Genomic DNA, 15,564 nt, shown 5'->3' on the forward strand with positions numbered 1-15,564 from the left:
CGCCCGCGCCAAACCTCCCGGATCCAGCGCCAATCCAGCGCCAGCGCCCGGTTGTTGAAGCGCTTGAAGTGGGTGTGCGCTGCCGCAAACGCGCGTTTTGCGCAAGCGGGGGATACGGTTCGGGGCAGAGCGTGTACTGCGGCGCGGTGACGGCGTTATCTCTGCGACAACCTTTGTACCTTGACAGCGTCATGCCGTAAGCTTGGTAGGCGTCGTTATTACGTCGCGCAAACGGCAACCGCTCCCTTCGTCAACAACTGCTTTAAATACTCATTTTTTCGCAGGGTCTCAAATGCATGGAATCAACTGTCCAACAATGTGGTGTTGCAGCCATCTCTGAGTTTATTCATCTCCCATATTGTGCAACTAGCTTACTTTACTTTTCGTTGTGTTGATAAATGTATTTAAGGTGTTGCTTCAATTTTATATATATTTGCATAGATTTGGTACCACACGTAGCTCGTTTTTTATTGTTTTGTTCGCCCTACTATTTGTATCAAATATTTGTATTCCATCCAACGAAAATTCCTTAATGGGGTTGCAGTACTTTTAAATAAATAAATAGGTAAATATTAATCACTCGAGCTTACTCAACACCTCCAGGAACAAGTGCGACGAAAAAGGAGTGCAGATCTCACAATTTTTGAAACAGTGTTTAATTGCAATTACGTGTTTTGAAATACTAAAGACCGGCAAACGTCAGTGCAGTACGTGCTTCCGATTTCGCTACTTGCGATACGCGAGACCGTGAGGCGCGAATTCCCGCGACAGAACTGCAGTCAACAGAATGCCAGGCGTTTGCGTTGTTTATCACACTGAACTTATTTTATTGTCACGGGTCTTTGAGATTGATTTCGCATAGCAATGCGTGCATCTGTCGCCAACACACTGCAGATCGTTTCTCACTCTTCATATACGCATCCAACTGTTTAACTTTTACTATTTATTCATTTTCATTGATTCCATTATTTTTGCGGTACAAGATCGGTATATAGTCGAACTGCCTTTTTTTAAAGCGTAGTGACGTTATATTCGCACAACATCGAAGCTGGCCGCGGCGGCGAGACTGAATTTTGTCTCGATAGAGGAGCTTTTGTAGTGTGCAATGTCAGTGTGCGTGGCAGAACCCCAGATGGACTAAATTTACGAAGCCGTCCACTAAGGCGTGAATCATAGTCATACTGTGGTCCCATGGACAGCCTTCCTGATTCTGTCGAAACTTACACGCGCAGGTTTTTGGCTCAAAACAATGATTTGGAAGTTAGTTTTGCAAAAAAAATATTGTTGATCGAAATAAAATGTATACAAATTGTGCCCACATAAGCAAACAACAATAAATACTTTATTCCAAGTTCTCAAATTTTGAACTTGGAGAGTGCCTGACCAAATAGGATACAGTTCTTAATCACGATAACTATTCCCATGAAAGAAAAAGTGAAAATCTGTATTTATTTTGTTTTCCTTTGCTTTCAAACGAGATAATCAGTAAAATACAGTAAACTTTCAAAAGTACTATATTCATAAGATATAAGCCCGTACAACAAGCTTTTAACCGTTAATAAATGAGTAACAACAGCGAGAGCAAGATGTTCATTCAACTTTGAAGTTCAGCCTAGCGGCAGCGCAGAAAAGGGTTGGTTGTAGGTGTTCTCTTGGCATAGCATTCTTACGGTGTAATGAAACCACTTTCACAAAGTTGTAATATACACTTATTCTATCTCTGGCAATACTGTGATATTCTTTTGAGTATTCCTTGTGCACAAATATTTGCACGTGTCTACTTCGCTGCAAATAATACACGCAGACAGTCTGGCAGTATGTCAGGACGATAGCTAAATATTATTTACTTCGCTGCTCTCGAGCGTGACATATTAAGTTAAATTGGTTGTATTGTGTCGCGCTCCGTATGCGCATCATCTGCGTTCTACCCGCGATCCAAACTGTGCGATTAGGGAGGATATCAATTTGGTCTTTATATGGAACATGACGGCGATGCTGGTGGCAAGAACACGTCAAGCGTGGTCATATAATTGCTATTGCAACAACAGTAGTCTCTAGTGGTCTTTCGTTGGAAGATACCTTAACAGTGCAACCTACCTAACCACATTTAAAAATTACCCACTAGAACCAATATCTCCATGTTTGAATATACAGCATATGTCCATTGCGCTTTACGGCTGTTTACGACGTGTTTTCATAAAATGACAGTTGTCCGTGAGTATTACACCCGTATATGCCATGCGTTTGAAGGACAGCTTTTACAGTTGGGCTCAGCACTTTTCTTTTAATGCGCTCGCTGGAGCTTCAAGCAATTTGCGAATGGTACAGATAACGATACTGAGCATAGCTGCACTTTTCACAAAACCTCGCTCATTGATTTATATGTGGGGTTTAACGTCCCAAAACCTTGATATGATTGTGAGAGATGCCGTAGTTGCAGGCTCCGAAAATTTCGACCACCTGGGATTTTTTAATGTGCACCCAAATCTCAGCAGAAGGGCCTACAGCATTTCCGCCTCCATCAAAAATGGAGCTGGCGCAGCCGGGATTCAATCCGGCGACTTGCAAGTCAGCAGCTGAGTGCCTTAGCTATTACACCACCACGACGGGATAATCTAGCTCATGAAGTGAATTTAAATACATGTATTTCGGCAGAAATAAAACCTAGCAACGTGAGCGGTGACTCGATTTCTTCACCGAAGAAACAATATTCTCTCAAGCTTGCTACGAAACATTCCATACAGTTTCCTTCCTTGCAGCAATCCGCAAAAACAGTTCGCGACGTGAACAACCCAAAAAGATGTCTTCAATGAAGTCGCACTGACAGAAACGTTAGGGTAAGGCTTCAATGACAAACGCAATGCGCACTTAACAAAGTATATGGCGTTTGTATTTAGCAACAGCCAAGGTGAGAAGCAGCCGAAACAAGCGAAGACCACGACGCACGCCAGGCACGTTATCACACATTTTTTTTTGGTGTCTCCCTGCTGCTGCCCGTACTTCTTCATTGCCCTAATTGCTCAAGAACACAGAGCGTGACAGTGTTACCGTAGCACACCGTGCCGACGCGTCGATGCTGTGTGCACTTCTCTCGCGTCCGATCCATCACTGATCCCAGCCCGATGTTATCACAACGTACAATCGCAGACAATGAAGACGAATTCAGGCTGCTATCACAGTCGCAAAAACACGTAGACGTATAATGCTTCAGAAAAGGTACTGTAGTAAATAACTAGTACACGTGTTTCGTTGAAGCAGTAAGTGATGTGTTGCCATCCTATAAAGCCTAGGGGAAGCTGCGTAGCCCCACCACTTTTGGCAAGAGTGACCATCTTTTTTAATTTTCATTTTACTCTATGACTCAACTACCCACCGTCATCGACAAACGCGCTATAAGTAAGTGACAAAGGCGCTATGGCGAACGCGATGGGCACAAAATAACTACATTTCTCAGAAAAGTGCAAATGAGCCCAACAAATAGGATATTGTAAAGTCCTGGAAGCAACTCAGCGAAAAAAGAAGCCTGAATTCACTGATTACAAGTTAACTTAACTCTATAGTACGAAGCCACGTTGCCGACCACGTTATGCAGCTGCTTAAAGTAGGACGGAATCCTTAGTTGCCTCATCAATGGTGAAGAGTGACCGTAGGAGGCGTCAACACGACCGATGCAAGAAATATTTAATCGAGTGCTGACGGGACCTCATCTTGACGTCATGTGATCCTTTGACCAGCGTGGCATCGAAAGCCATCAAAATGTGTGACCACACAAGATGGCTTTCTGGTTTGGTCAAAGGTAGGCCAGTCCCAAAGACACTTTAATGCGTCATCAATTGCAGAAAGGTTCCAGTGAGTCTGATGCCGGAGGCAGTGCTGAATGTGTTGTCGTCTCCAGGAGGGGGGTGAGGAAGGGTAACTACAAGTCAACCCTGCCGAAACAAATAGTGTGGAAAGAGTATGGATTTTGAAAGAATTTCGAAAGGAATACAGATTTTGCTTTCAAGCTTTGGACTGTACAGCAAGCGCGCGATGCGGCTGAGACCTAATGGTCCCGACGCGGGTGTCACTAACACGACCTCGTCAAGGTTTCCTCAATCAAGCAACCAATCAATCCATCAATCAATCATTCAATACAGTCACCTTCTTCTAATGCAGAAGTAGCCGCACGCTTTTAGATCGTAAAATGAAGTTCGACCAGATTCAACGCTAAGTGCCCGAAAGTTGTTTTTTCATATTTCACGTTTTCTACACTTTTCACGTCGGCTGCACGCCAGGTCACGGCACCGGATTATTCGTTTGAAGGGGTGCATGACGCGTTTCTTCGGCGAAGTGCCGCGTTTCCTATCTACTTCGCTTCGGTGTTCTAAGATGCGGCGCTCATTGTAACAGGGACGGCCTTACGCCTCCGGCTGTGTGAAAAGTGACTGGACAAATGTACAATTTTATTGAGTGGCTAACCCACTCAAAGAGCGTTGCCGAAGATGAGCGCGATTTCGCGTGCGATAGTTTTCCAACTGATGAACACGTGATATCGTCGACATCGTGGCTGTTATCAAAACGCCCATGTCACTCGAATACAGAAACGCAAGCTGCCGGAGACAACGGACCGGCCGTTTCCTGTGGCTGGCAGTAGCATCAAAGTCCAGTTGGATCGCCGTGGCGCAGCCGCGTAATACAAGAAAACTTGCCGTTTTCGTTCCTTTGTCTTTTAAGAGCACCGCGAAGTAACGCCGAAAGGTCAACGTCTGTTACCGTTCTTCTGCTGCTCTGCCCGACACGAAGCTGCCTTCTTTCGACCATCGACAGCAACGTGCATACAGGACTGAACCTACCATCCAACGTCGAGGAATCCGCAGGTGAGCAGGGCACCGATTGCCTTTTCCCACTCTGTAGGTATGATGGAATCATTGAATGATTTGTGCATTGAACGTGACAGTGGGAAGGCTGTTTTCTGAACAGTGGACCCGAGCAGTACTGTGCTGAAGGGTTAACACGATTGACTGAGAAAAAAAATTCAGGCAGCTCCGTTTGGCGAACACTGATGAAACTGGTAAGCTAGTGGCTAAGTCTTCGCCTATTAGCTGGTTCAATGAAATGGGATTCCGATGAAGTGAGGATGAATGACGTGTGAGGAGTGCCTGGGGCAGTTGCGGGAGTACTGCTGAATAGGCAGAGTAGCGAATAGTGGGCGTAGTGGCACGTTTCTGATGTGGGATTTACCTAAGTTTGGTGGCACATACCTTTCAATGTACTGCGATGGCCCCCAGACATGAAAAGCTCAACTAAGAATACCTTCCCTGTTGAAAGGCAGAGCCTGCCTTTCCCCTTCTAGTCGCTTTAGGTGAATGCGTAATATCCCCTTGCGAAGTTTGTAGCGCCATCGCTCGGGCTCCTTGCGAAGCAGAACATTGTCGGGCAGCGGATAATACCGGAGTTCGCTTACCTAAGGTATTCTTGCACCGTGAGCCGGGCTCTGTCAGACACCCGACGTTGTCCGCTGCGGTGTCCGCGCGCCGCAGGTATTATGTCTTCGCTCTCACTCCCTCTCGAATAGCAACAGCTGTGGCGTGCGCGCTTGACCTTGCTCCTAGAAAATGGAGCACGTGGTGCAAGAGGGCGTAGGAGAGGGTAAGTGCAAAGATTCGCCACTCCTAATCTCACCGTTCGCTCTCTCCTTCCTGCGCCCCACCCGAACGTCCACTCGCGCCTCACTCTCGACGATTCGCTGGCTGGGCGCCTCTCAAGAACATCGGCAAGTGTGTGTTCGACAGGCCGCTGTGAAACGACTACGCCAAGCCGAGAACGCTCGCTCTTCACTCTGGACCACTCGCTCGCTGTGCGCCTCTCAAGGCGATGGCTGAACTCGGCGAAGGCGAATGTCTGACGGTAACGGTACCCTCTCTCGGCGCAACAAATGTCTTCGCATTTCCTTACGATTCCCCTCGGGGAGGGGTGGGCATTTCGCTTAACCTCCTTGAGCCCATCCGTTCCTTGTTATAGACGGCTGGACAACGCTTGTTGTGGTAAAGTCCTGGCCTTAAAGATGCGCCTATATTAAATAACAAAGACTTCAAAATAAGGACTCGTGCTCCTTGCGAAAAAACAGCCTAGTCGTCTGTCAAAGTCGGCAGCAATCTGAGACTGGATGCATACTCTGAGAAAAACGTTTATTTAGGAAAATTGCACCACATTAATTGCCGGGACGGATGATGTGTGCCTTGACTCCCCCCACACTTTGGGTTCATCTACAGTTGTTCTTACAGTGGCGTGGTTTTGTTTGAACGTGTTGAATCCCACTCTAAGAATTCATCCCGTGTAAAACTAGTATTGCACTGGCGAACGTGTGAATATTCTTGTCGGGAACTGGTTAACTGCATTATTTTTTCATAACAGCGCCACATCGAGTGTAATATTCCTGTCACACGTGGCAACTTAAGTGCACTTTGAGCGAGTGTACGCTCACGAAGTGTCATTTTGGCGGTTCGCTGCTACACGAGCAAGTGAAGTGTACTTTGGAAGGGATGACTGTAGCAATTGTTGGGTTTGTAGCGCAATATATATTTGCCAAATTTGCGCCCGTGTCTCATTGTCGGACCAAACTGTCTTCGTGGAAGTCGCACCGTTGGCACACGCCATCGTAAACGACTGGAGAACGACTCGCCTACACATGTAAAAGTGCCTGGGAGTAAACAACGTGACGGACGCGGCTATTGCACAACATGTGCGCCGCATCCCCGTTGCGGACGTGGTCGCAAACTGCCCGAGGATGAGAGCAGCGAGAATGTTTGTTCATTTATGGCTTGTTATAGTACATAGCGAAATCCTTTATAACGAAAACAATAGTTAAAAAATAGAGCGCTGCTCTATACAACAGCGTATTTTTGTGCAAGTCGCTGGTACCAATGGCAAAGCTGCACACTTGGTCGCAGCGAAGTGAGGTTGGCGAACGCACTTTCCGGCAGGTGTACTTTGTAGCGAGTGATACTAAACTTGCTCGTGTGACAGCGCGCAAACGACACCCTCGGCTAACTGTACTCGCTCGAAGTGCACTTAAGTTCACGCGTGACAGGGGTGTAAGGCCCTTTATGCTCTCCCATAGTACAGTGTATAGTACTCTAAATCGTTACCCAAAACATACTCGTAGCTCCCCGGCTGAGATTGCTGAGTCGCCGTGTGATGAATGTTGCCAATGACCTCTGTTAGGCACGATGGACAGAATCCGCCCACGCCTTTTGCACTGTGCACTACATGAGTTAATATTTATCTAAGATTAAGTTCTAGTATGCTAGCTGTGTTTTCGAGAGCCATGAACAAAAGAAAATTGCGCGTCACAGCCCTGCCGCGGTGGCCTAGTGGCTAAAGTACTGGGCTGCTAACCCGCAGGCCGCGGGATCGAATCCCGGCTGCAATACAAATGGAGGCGGAAATGCTGTAGGACCATGTGCTCAGTCTCTAGCGCACGTTAAAAAATCCCAGGTGGTTGAAATTTCTGGAGCCCTCCACTACGGCGTCTCTAATACTCATATGGTGGTTTTGGGACGTTAAACCCCACATATCAATAAATTAATCGGCGGGATTGAATGACGGCTGCATTTTCCGTGGAGGCAAAAATGCTGTAGACCAGTGTGCTCAGATGTGGGTGCATGTTAAAGAACCCCAGGTTGTCGAAATTTCCAGACCCCTCCACTACCACGTCAATCATGATCATATGGTGGTATTAGGACGTTAAACCCCGCATATCACTTTATCAATGAATTGCGGGTCACCATGACAACGTTTGGATGCTCGTGTTATCAGTCGAAAAATGTTTGCTATAGTAGGCGTGAGCACAGTGGTTCATAAGGGGTGTGGGGTGGAGTCCCTCTAGTTTTACAAGGTAGAAACAAATAAAGTCTCTGGATATTCTTAGGAAAGTACCGCCATTATTTTAACCAAGCCGCCGTGCACCGTTCTCTCGGGCCGCTATGAGCATCACGTGCGTTATCAGCGTGGCATAGCATTCTTGATAGTAAAGTGACGCTAGCCGGGTGATAGGGCCAGCGCCCACACGGTGGCCAGTCGGGAGAGGATATAAAGAAGGTATGGACACTTGGTAGAGGAGGGTTGGGCACTTTGGAGGAGAGTATCGGTACTTCCTCTATATTAAGAGATTTTAGCAACAACTACACAAACGCGCCCAGACTTTCGAGGCGTGCAAGGAGCAGTGCTAGCATAGGATACGCTCCGTTCGCTCCCGTGCATCTAGCGAGCACTTGAAAACATAGCTCACTGTTTCCTAGTACCAATTTATTAGTAGTTAGCATTTGAGGCCTGAGATACCAAGATAATATTACAATACAGGAACACTTCTGAAGTGTTCTCAACACTTCTGAGTGTACTTCTGAAGCAGTTTTCCTTAGCAACTGTCTTGCTGGGCATAATGTTTTTGTTCTTTTCATCTTTTGGAATTCATCATAGCATGAAGTGGATGCGATATTAGGTTGAGCCAATGGTATGTATTATCGTTAGAAAAAAATAATAATGTTAAGTTAGGTCTAACCTCCCAGAACCACGATATAATTGTGAGAGATGTCGTAGTGGAGGGCGCCGGAAATTTCGACCGTTTTGTGTTCTTTAACGTGCACGTTATGCGCACAGTATACGGGCCTCTGGCATTTCGCGTCCACTGAAATTGGACCTCCATAGCCGGAATCGAACCCGCGACCAAAACTGAACTGTTACACTTTCCGCATCAACAAGCCAGCGAGAAATGCATGATGCACCTACGATATTTGCGAGAATGGTACCCTGGTTTCATGAATTCAGCGTGGTTACTACTGTTGAAGTAGTACTTTAAAAACGAGAAAAATAACCACCAGTAGCGCCAGCATCGACCCCAGCTATGAAAGAATCCAGTAGTTGATAACGTCTCCTCATGACGTCATCATGATATTACAGGTCGCCATAGATTGTGACGCCATCATGAGGCCATACGAGGACGTCATTACGTGACACCGTCGCTTGGTCAAACGAGGCAAATCTCGGAGGCAATGCAAAACCGCGTAGAGTGCTTAAAGCTTTCGGGCGGCGGTGTGTATATCGGTGCACTAGACTACGAAGTTCGGCTTCCGTATTAGAGTTAATTTGGGCAAATTCAAGTTTAACTACCACTACAGTGAACGTAACGCAACACTCAGAGTCTAAAGCACACTTTTTGCCAAAACGAAAGCATGCCGGGTTTTTTTTTTCATTTCGATTTAGAACAGTGTACCTGAGTTCGTTTACGAGGCAGACAGTTCTGATGAATTCCTTGAGTAACATTTGTCGTATTTATATTGAATAATTGACGTGGTGTAATAATAGTTTTGCGGGTGTTGTAAACTCTGAGAGCTGTTTTTTATTCCTTTTTTAAAATTCATACTAGCGACACTGTCGTATTGCATGTGGTGCCGGCGTTATCAATTATTTCTGCACTGTTCTTCTTTTTCTGCAACTCCCTTTCTCCAATCATTTCGCTGTAACTCCACGACACTACAGGGTATTCAGGCCTACAGTGTTCGAAATAAACAAGTAAATGTATCAGGATCATAATACTACTTAGAGCTGATCTCTTAGGCACCCGTTCGTGTGCTTAGTAGCGTACAGGTTGGCCGGCTTCGGCGTAACTGATAGAGCGAACACTGACGAAGGAGAGAGAACGCAGAGGCTGTCGACATCCCGAGCCACTGGCCTCCAACGTTGCCTTCTTCCTCTGACACGCGTGCTGGCCCCTCCGATGGGCGCACGTATGCAGGGTTGGTGCGTGCCCTACGGCTGGCCTTGCTTGTCGTAACGCGCTGTTGGCGTTTCACTCTATTTGCGACACCCGCAATGCACCAAGTGCTGTGCAAATCATTTCAACACTGGTAGTTTCTGTGACAATATGTAATGAATTTCAAAATTTCATAACTCTGCCTATAGCCAAAACTTCATATGCGGCTGGCGTTGCCCCAGCACGAGGCTGCACTCACTGTTCGCATTAAGAAGTATCGTGTTCGTCGGCGATTTTAGTTTTGTTCCATGATCAAAATATGAATAAGCATTTAGATACAAGACCCACGAAAGATGAGACACAGCACCGTGTGTAAACCTTCCCGCCTTCGTGCTTTGTCTAAACGCTGTTTTATATATTTATCATGAAAAGTCACCAACTCACCCAATCTTGTCTGTTTCTGTTGAAGTAATAATCCTATGTTGTTTTTCGCAGACATGGCCGACATTATCGCGCCTAGAGAGGAAAGTGCCGATGAAGAAATACCGTCGTCGGCCACTGGGGGTGCGGATGGCGCTTGTGGCGTAAAGGCGTCGGTCACTTCGTGCGAGACTGGGACTGAGTCTGGTATGAAGAAGTCCTCGGTTGTCACGGTGGTGTATTCGAACGTGAGTAATCCTCCACGCGTTGTCGAATGTCTGTGGGTGGCTGTGGTGTTTAGAGGTACTTTAGCTAGGTTCGCATCAACACTTCCAGGACATGGACTTGGTTGAGTGAATTGTGGTCGCAGTGATGACATCACCGTACGCTTCATCCGCCGTTCACTCAACCAAGTGCTAGCTGCTGTATAGCATTTTTCTATCTTCGTAGAAGTCATAACCATTTATCTGTGCCTGACATCAGCGTTAAAAACTCTGCAAAACATAACAATTGGCAGATTTCAGGTAGAGTGCGAATGAATGATATGCGAAGCACACAGGAGAAATTTTGATATGTCACTTTAAAATCAGCACAACGATACGAGGTGGAGGTAGTACATGATTTGGGTGTCATGAGTCTCATGTTTGGATGTGTTGTTTACCTTGGTCATCTATTCACGTTACTTTATACCAAATTTAGTATATGTGGAGCTATCGAAACGGCCGCGAGCACGCTATGAGCGTGGCTTGTTGTCATGTTCTTACATGACACGCGTGTCAGGATTATCATGTTTGCACCAGTCATATATTTCGTCATCCATTGACGTCACGTAACACCAAATTTGGGAGATGTGCAGTTTGCAAAGCGGCCGCGAGCGCATCATGAAAGGCCCAATATACTCTAACGTATTGTTGACGCGCGCGCACGCTGGGCACAGCTACGCTACGTTAGCAAAACGCGAGCACTCTATCTATAGTCTAATAAAAGGTATATTTATCCAAAACTCACCCTGCGATGTTTTTTTGCATAAATTGAATGAAATCTTGCACAAGAAAATGTGTAGCACATTTTGTTTTTGCCTGCATATATTCAAGAATATTTGTTTTAGTTTTTGTCATGGTTTGCGGGAAGCCGAAAACCGTACGACTCGTCGAACTTGGTAGTGACTGCAGCGAAGCAATCACGTACATTCATATAAAAAAAGAGAGGTAATTGGGCATACATTCATTGCGCCACGTCTTAAAATAAACGAAAGCCTAATGCATAGTCCCATTTTTTAGCCACCACTTGACAAAACTAGAACAACCAAGTGGTGAGGAAAACTTTACGAAGAGAAAATGAGCAATTAGCATGCGAATCTTCCAGCTCACTCAGAATTTCCCTCCTCGATTGCATAAACGAACGCATCGCTTTCCACTAGGGTACGAATCAGGGCGGCAGTTGGCCTCTCGTGAAACCTTTGACGCGTCAATCATAGCGCGAAACACAGGGGTGGATGGTTCGCCAACTGCGTAATGTAATGCTGCGAAAGCAACACCCAGGCTGATTGTAATGTGTACCTTTCGGTTGTATTCATTGAAGACACAGCACCGAGGTAGAAAGCATATTGCGCAGCCGATTCGCAGAATGTCATGAACCTACTAGCTTAAGAGTCTGTACCAGTCAGGTATTTGTATCCAAATGTATGAGGTAAAAATGCAGCGAACAACAATGATGCGATTTAGCAGCCTTCGCTATACAATATTGGTGAGTCATGTATGAGCAAGGCGTATATTCGTCGCGAATCTCGGTAAAGTTAACAAAACGATCTGACTCCTTCATGATACCACGGCATGTGCGTTCGGCTCCTAGCGAGAAAGCCGCGGAGAGCCTGTCGATGTCGGAGGATTTCATTCTGGCCTTACCGGCTGCCCAGGCCTCCACCAAAAGCATACCAGAAGGGGAGAGGCCGGCACTGGAAAGTTGAAAAGGCTGATTACGTTTTGGGAGGCGTCACTGATCCCTGTGAGAGAGATATTATCCTCTATGCGGTCATGACTTCTAAAATTGTGGTTTATACAATAATGCAATCGAAGAAGTTTCTCTGGTAATTTGGTGGGAGATTTGCCGGGAGTATTAATATTTATTTATAGGAGTATTGACCGGAATTCTAAATATTTTCAGGTTGCTGTTTTTTAATTGAAACGCGGGTGTAAGGAACACTATAAAAAGAATGTCATGGTGCTTGGGAATGCAGCAAATGCATTTCAGGGGCGAAGCTCCTTACGCCATGGGTTCTACGTCCCATTTTTGTGATATAGTAGCCACCTCTCGTTTAGTCCTTGGAATGTCCGCTGGAAGGTGGTACTTCTATATGATGAATGTGTGATGAAAAGACACGAGATGATGGTACTTGGAGTGTTCACTAGGTGGACAGAGGGACCGACAGACGCACGTAAGCACGCAGGCACAGACGCTTCACCCTACTCATCATTCGCTCCGTGGATATGCTGGGATTGTTTTTATACCAAGACCCTTAAACAGAAGTTTTGGTTTGAAATCGGGAATGTGACTTCACAGTAATATTTCCATAGAGGTCTTATATCACGGGGATACTGCAACTCACGATGTACAGGTGTAAGCAGTCTGTTTGCTGTCAAGTACACGTGGTTTAAGTAAACAATGATGAATGAATTGTCGTCCAGAGGTTCTTACATTGAATTCTGCTATCTAGGTGGCAGGCAGGACGTGAATTTCGCAGAGCCAGTGAACTGCGTTGACTTGTCCTGACAATGCACTATGTGGTGGCGTTGGCTCACAGACGCTAGGCGACTAGCCTTGAAATCAAAGTAAAATGTTTTGTGAGCGTTGTGTGGCTTCGGTGTGTGGAGAACGTTGATGGTACTGCACACCATGGAAATGAAAGATGTCCCTTTTAGGGTGCTTCAAAATCACGTCAGTGCCCCTTTAAGGACAGTGAAGTGTTTCAATCAGTATACGTTTTCAGGCGAACTAATATTTGCCTTTTTTTGTTTGGGTGGATGAATGGGGGAACATAGCGCCTCCTTTATGTAAACGCACGAAATGCTTACTTTTATAGGGCACATATAAAAACTACGGAACTAATACTTCTTTTATCTCTCTCTCTCTTTCTGAGTGTGTGAGGGGGCAGGAGGGGAAAGAAGTGGAAATGAAAGAGATTGTTTTTCTTTGGCAGCCTATAAATATGAGAACTAACACAAAAACGCCAAGCAAAGTATGACGGATCTCATTAGTAGTGATTGTATTGTAAGCGTAAAGAAAGATGGACTGAGAGATAAATTTGCCCTGGCGGGGATCGAACTTGTGACCATTGATTAACACCCGTTAAAAGCTTGCAAGTACGCCTCCGAAAGGCAATTGTGGAATGCAAGCATAATAGTTCTTCAACACCTGAGTTCACTTACCTCGAGAGCAAAGGATATTGACGAGCAATGCTTAGCAGAGACTGACACTGTAATATAGACATCACTAGGGACGGTCAATCACTATAGCTTTCGTTTCTCTTCACTAAAGCATGCACAACTAAAATTTAAGTACCTCTACATGATATCATCTTTTAATTTATGAGCGTGATTTCATGTGTTGAATTTCTTATCAAAAACGGTCCTGGATGATGACTATAGTTGATGATTTTAGAATGTGAATGATAAATAAAAACAGTTCTGAACGTTGTTAAAAACTCAAGCTTAAAATGTATGATCATGTATGGTGACTTGTAATCGCACACTACTTCAATCCGGAGACGCCACATCCAGACGAGGGAAGGAAGGATGATGATCGCGTCCACAACTAAATACCCAAATACACCCGTTTATGCACTTGGAAATGTGTTTGAATGTGCAGTCACCAGCCATCGAGGTTGGGACGTATGTTTGAAGTTCGCGCTCATTGGGACACCTTTTTGTGCCTCCTCTTTGGAGGAGGCAGGGTCTCAGAGTGCCTAAGTTATACCAAACAATCTTAGCTACGTGAACTTGAAGCCCTGATAAATAAACAAAACGTCTTGCTCGTGTACGCTCCTTCATGCAGCGTGCATCAAAGAAGTCCAAGTCCAGAAGGAAGACAAGTCTGTCACGGCCACAACGGAGAAAGCGGGGTACCAGCGGCAACGTCGAGAATGGAGACGCCGCTCCCTCGGCTCAAGTGACGTCAAAGAAGCAAGAACGGCGTGATGACGCATCCACAAAGAAGCGCATCAGCGTAGTTCACAGAGCTCTATCAGGTACGACTTCTATGGTCTTCGAAATAAACACTGATCTTAAACTTTCACCAGCTCTACATTCACAGTTATCCTACTTACAGAGGTGAAGAACGTCTGTCTGTCTGTCTGTCTGTCTGTCTGTCTGTCTGTCTGTCTGTCTGTCTGTCTGTCTGTCTGTCTGTCTGTCTGTCTGTCTGTCTGTCTGTCTGTCTGTCTGTCTGTCTGTCTGTCTAACAAAGCTATAGGGCCTAATTACCATGGCAACTATGAAAGTTTTACCACTGAACTGGAAGAATTCTATACTTCTTTCAAGCAAGGTTATTGCGACTGCCCTGCCGAGCAAAACTGGAGGCTGTTTTCGGATAAAATGCAAGAATGAACTGACAAGTATGTTTCAACGGTAACTAATCAAAGCAAGATGCCAGTGTCATGGTTCTCTAACTCAAGAAAGGAAAAATTGTTTAGGAAAGAGGCAAGAAATGATCAACTCACGTGGCAAGCATATCAAAGTGCAGTAAAAAGCTTTGAGAAACCATTCGCGCTGCTAAGCGAAACTTTTACGAGATAACACTAACAAGTATGCTAAAAAGTAACCCCAAGCAATTTTGAAAGACTATCGACCCATCTCCCCAATCAGGATAACACTATGTGACGACAAGAACGATGAACTAACCGATAGTGACACTGCTCTCACACTGAACATTTTCTTCAGTGCTCACAACAGGAGCAGATATGAGTCCCCCCCCTCTCCTCACATCCAGTAATTTCAGAACCGATGCCTACCTCCAATTTCAATCCCACTCAGCGCAATTCTTCACATAGTTAAAATTATAAAACTATCGTATGCCACCAGACCGGACAAAATAAACTCAAAACCCTGAAAAATATTAAATTTCCTGTCAGTGCCATTTTTACCTTGCGTTTCACTCAGTCCTTGTCATTCACCTGTGTTCCCACTAAATGGAAACAAGGGAAGATTGTTCCAACCTATACACGCGGTAACAGATCATAACCTTTGAACTATCGCCCCTTCTCAATTACTTCCGTTCCATCAAAAATTTTGGAACTTGTAATTTTTACGAATATCATAAACCCCCTTGAGCGCAATAACTTCATTTCGGTCGCACAGCACGGGTTTCGTAAAGGGCTATCGTGCGAAACACAACTTGCCGCCTTCACCCATAATTTACAC

The 15,564-nt window shown here is 45.4% G+C and overlaps 1 protein-coding gene across 1 annotated transcript in view; it reads left to right on the top strand.

Annotated features, from left to right (window-relative positions):
- Positions 1-4,550: 4,550 nt before the first annotated feature.
- Positions 4,551-15,564, top strand: part of LOC142774821 (MIF4G domain-containing protein B-like) — a 40,819-nt gene continuing 29,805 nt past the window's right edge. The window contains exons 1-3 of the mRNA XM_075875927.1: positions 4,551-4,856; positions 10,226-10,398; positions 14,201-14,393. Coding sequence (XP_075732042.1) covers positions 10,228-10,398; positions 14,201-14,393 — 364 coding nt within the window. The 5' untranslated portion in view covers positions 4,551-4,856; positions 10,226-10,227. The remainder of the gene's footprint in view (positions 4,857-10,225; positions 10,399-14,200; positions 14,394-15,564) is intronic.

Source organism: Rhipicephalus microplus, chromosome 10 (assembly GCF_043290135.1).
Source record: "Rhipicephalus microplus isolate Deutch F79 chromosome 10, USDA_Rmic, whole genome shotgun sequence".
NCBI classification, from domain to species: Eukaryota; Metazoa; Arthropoda; class Arachnida; order Ixodida; family Ixodidae; genus Rhipicephalus; species Rhipicephalus microplus.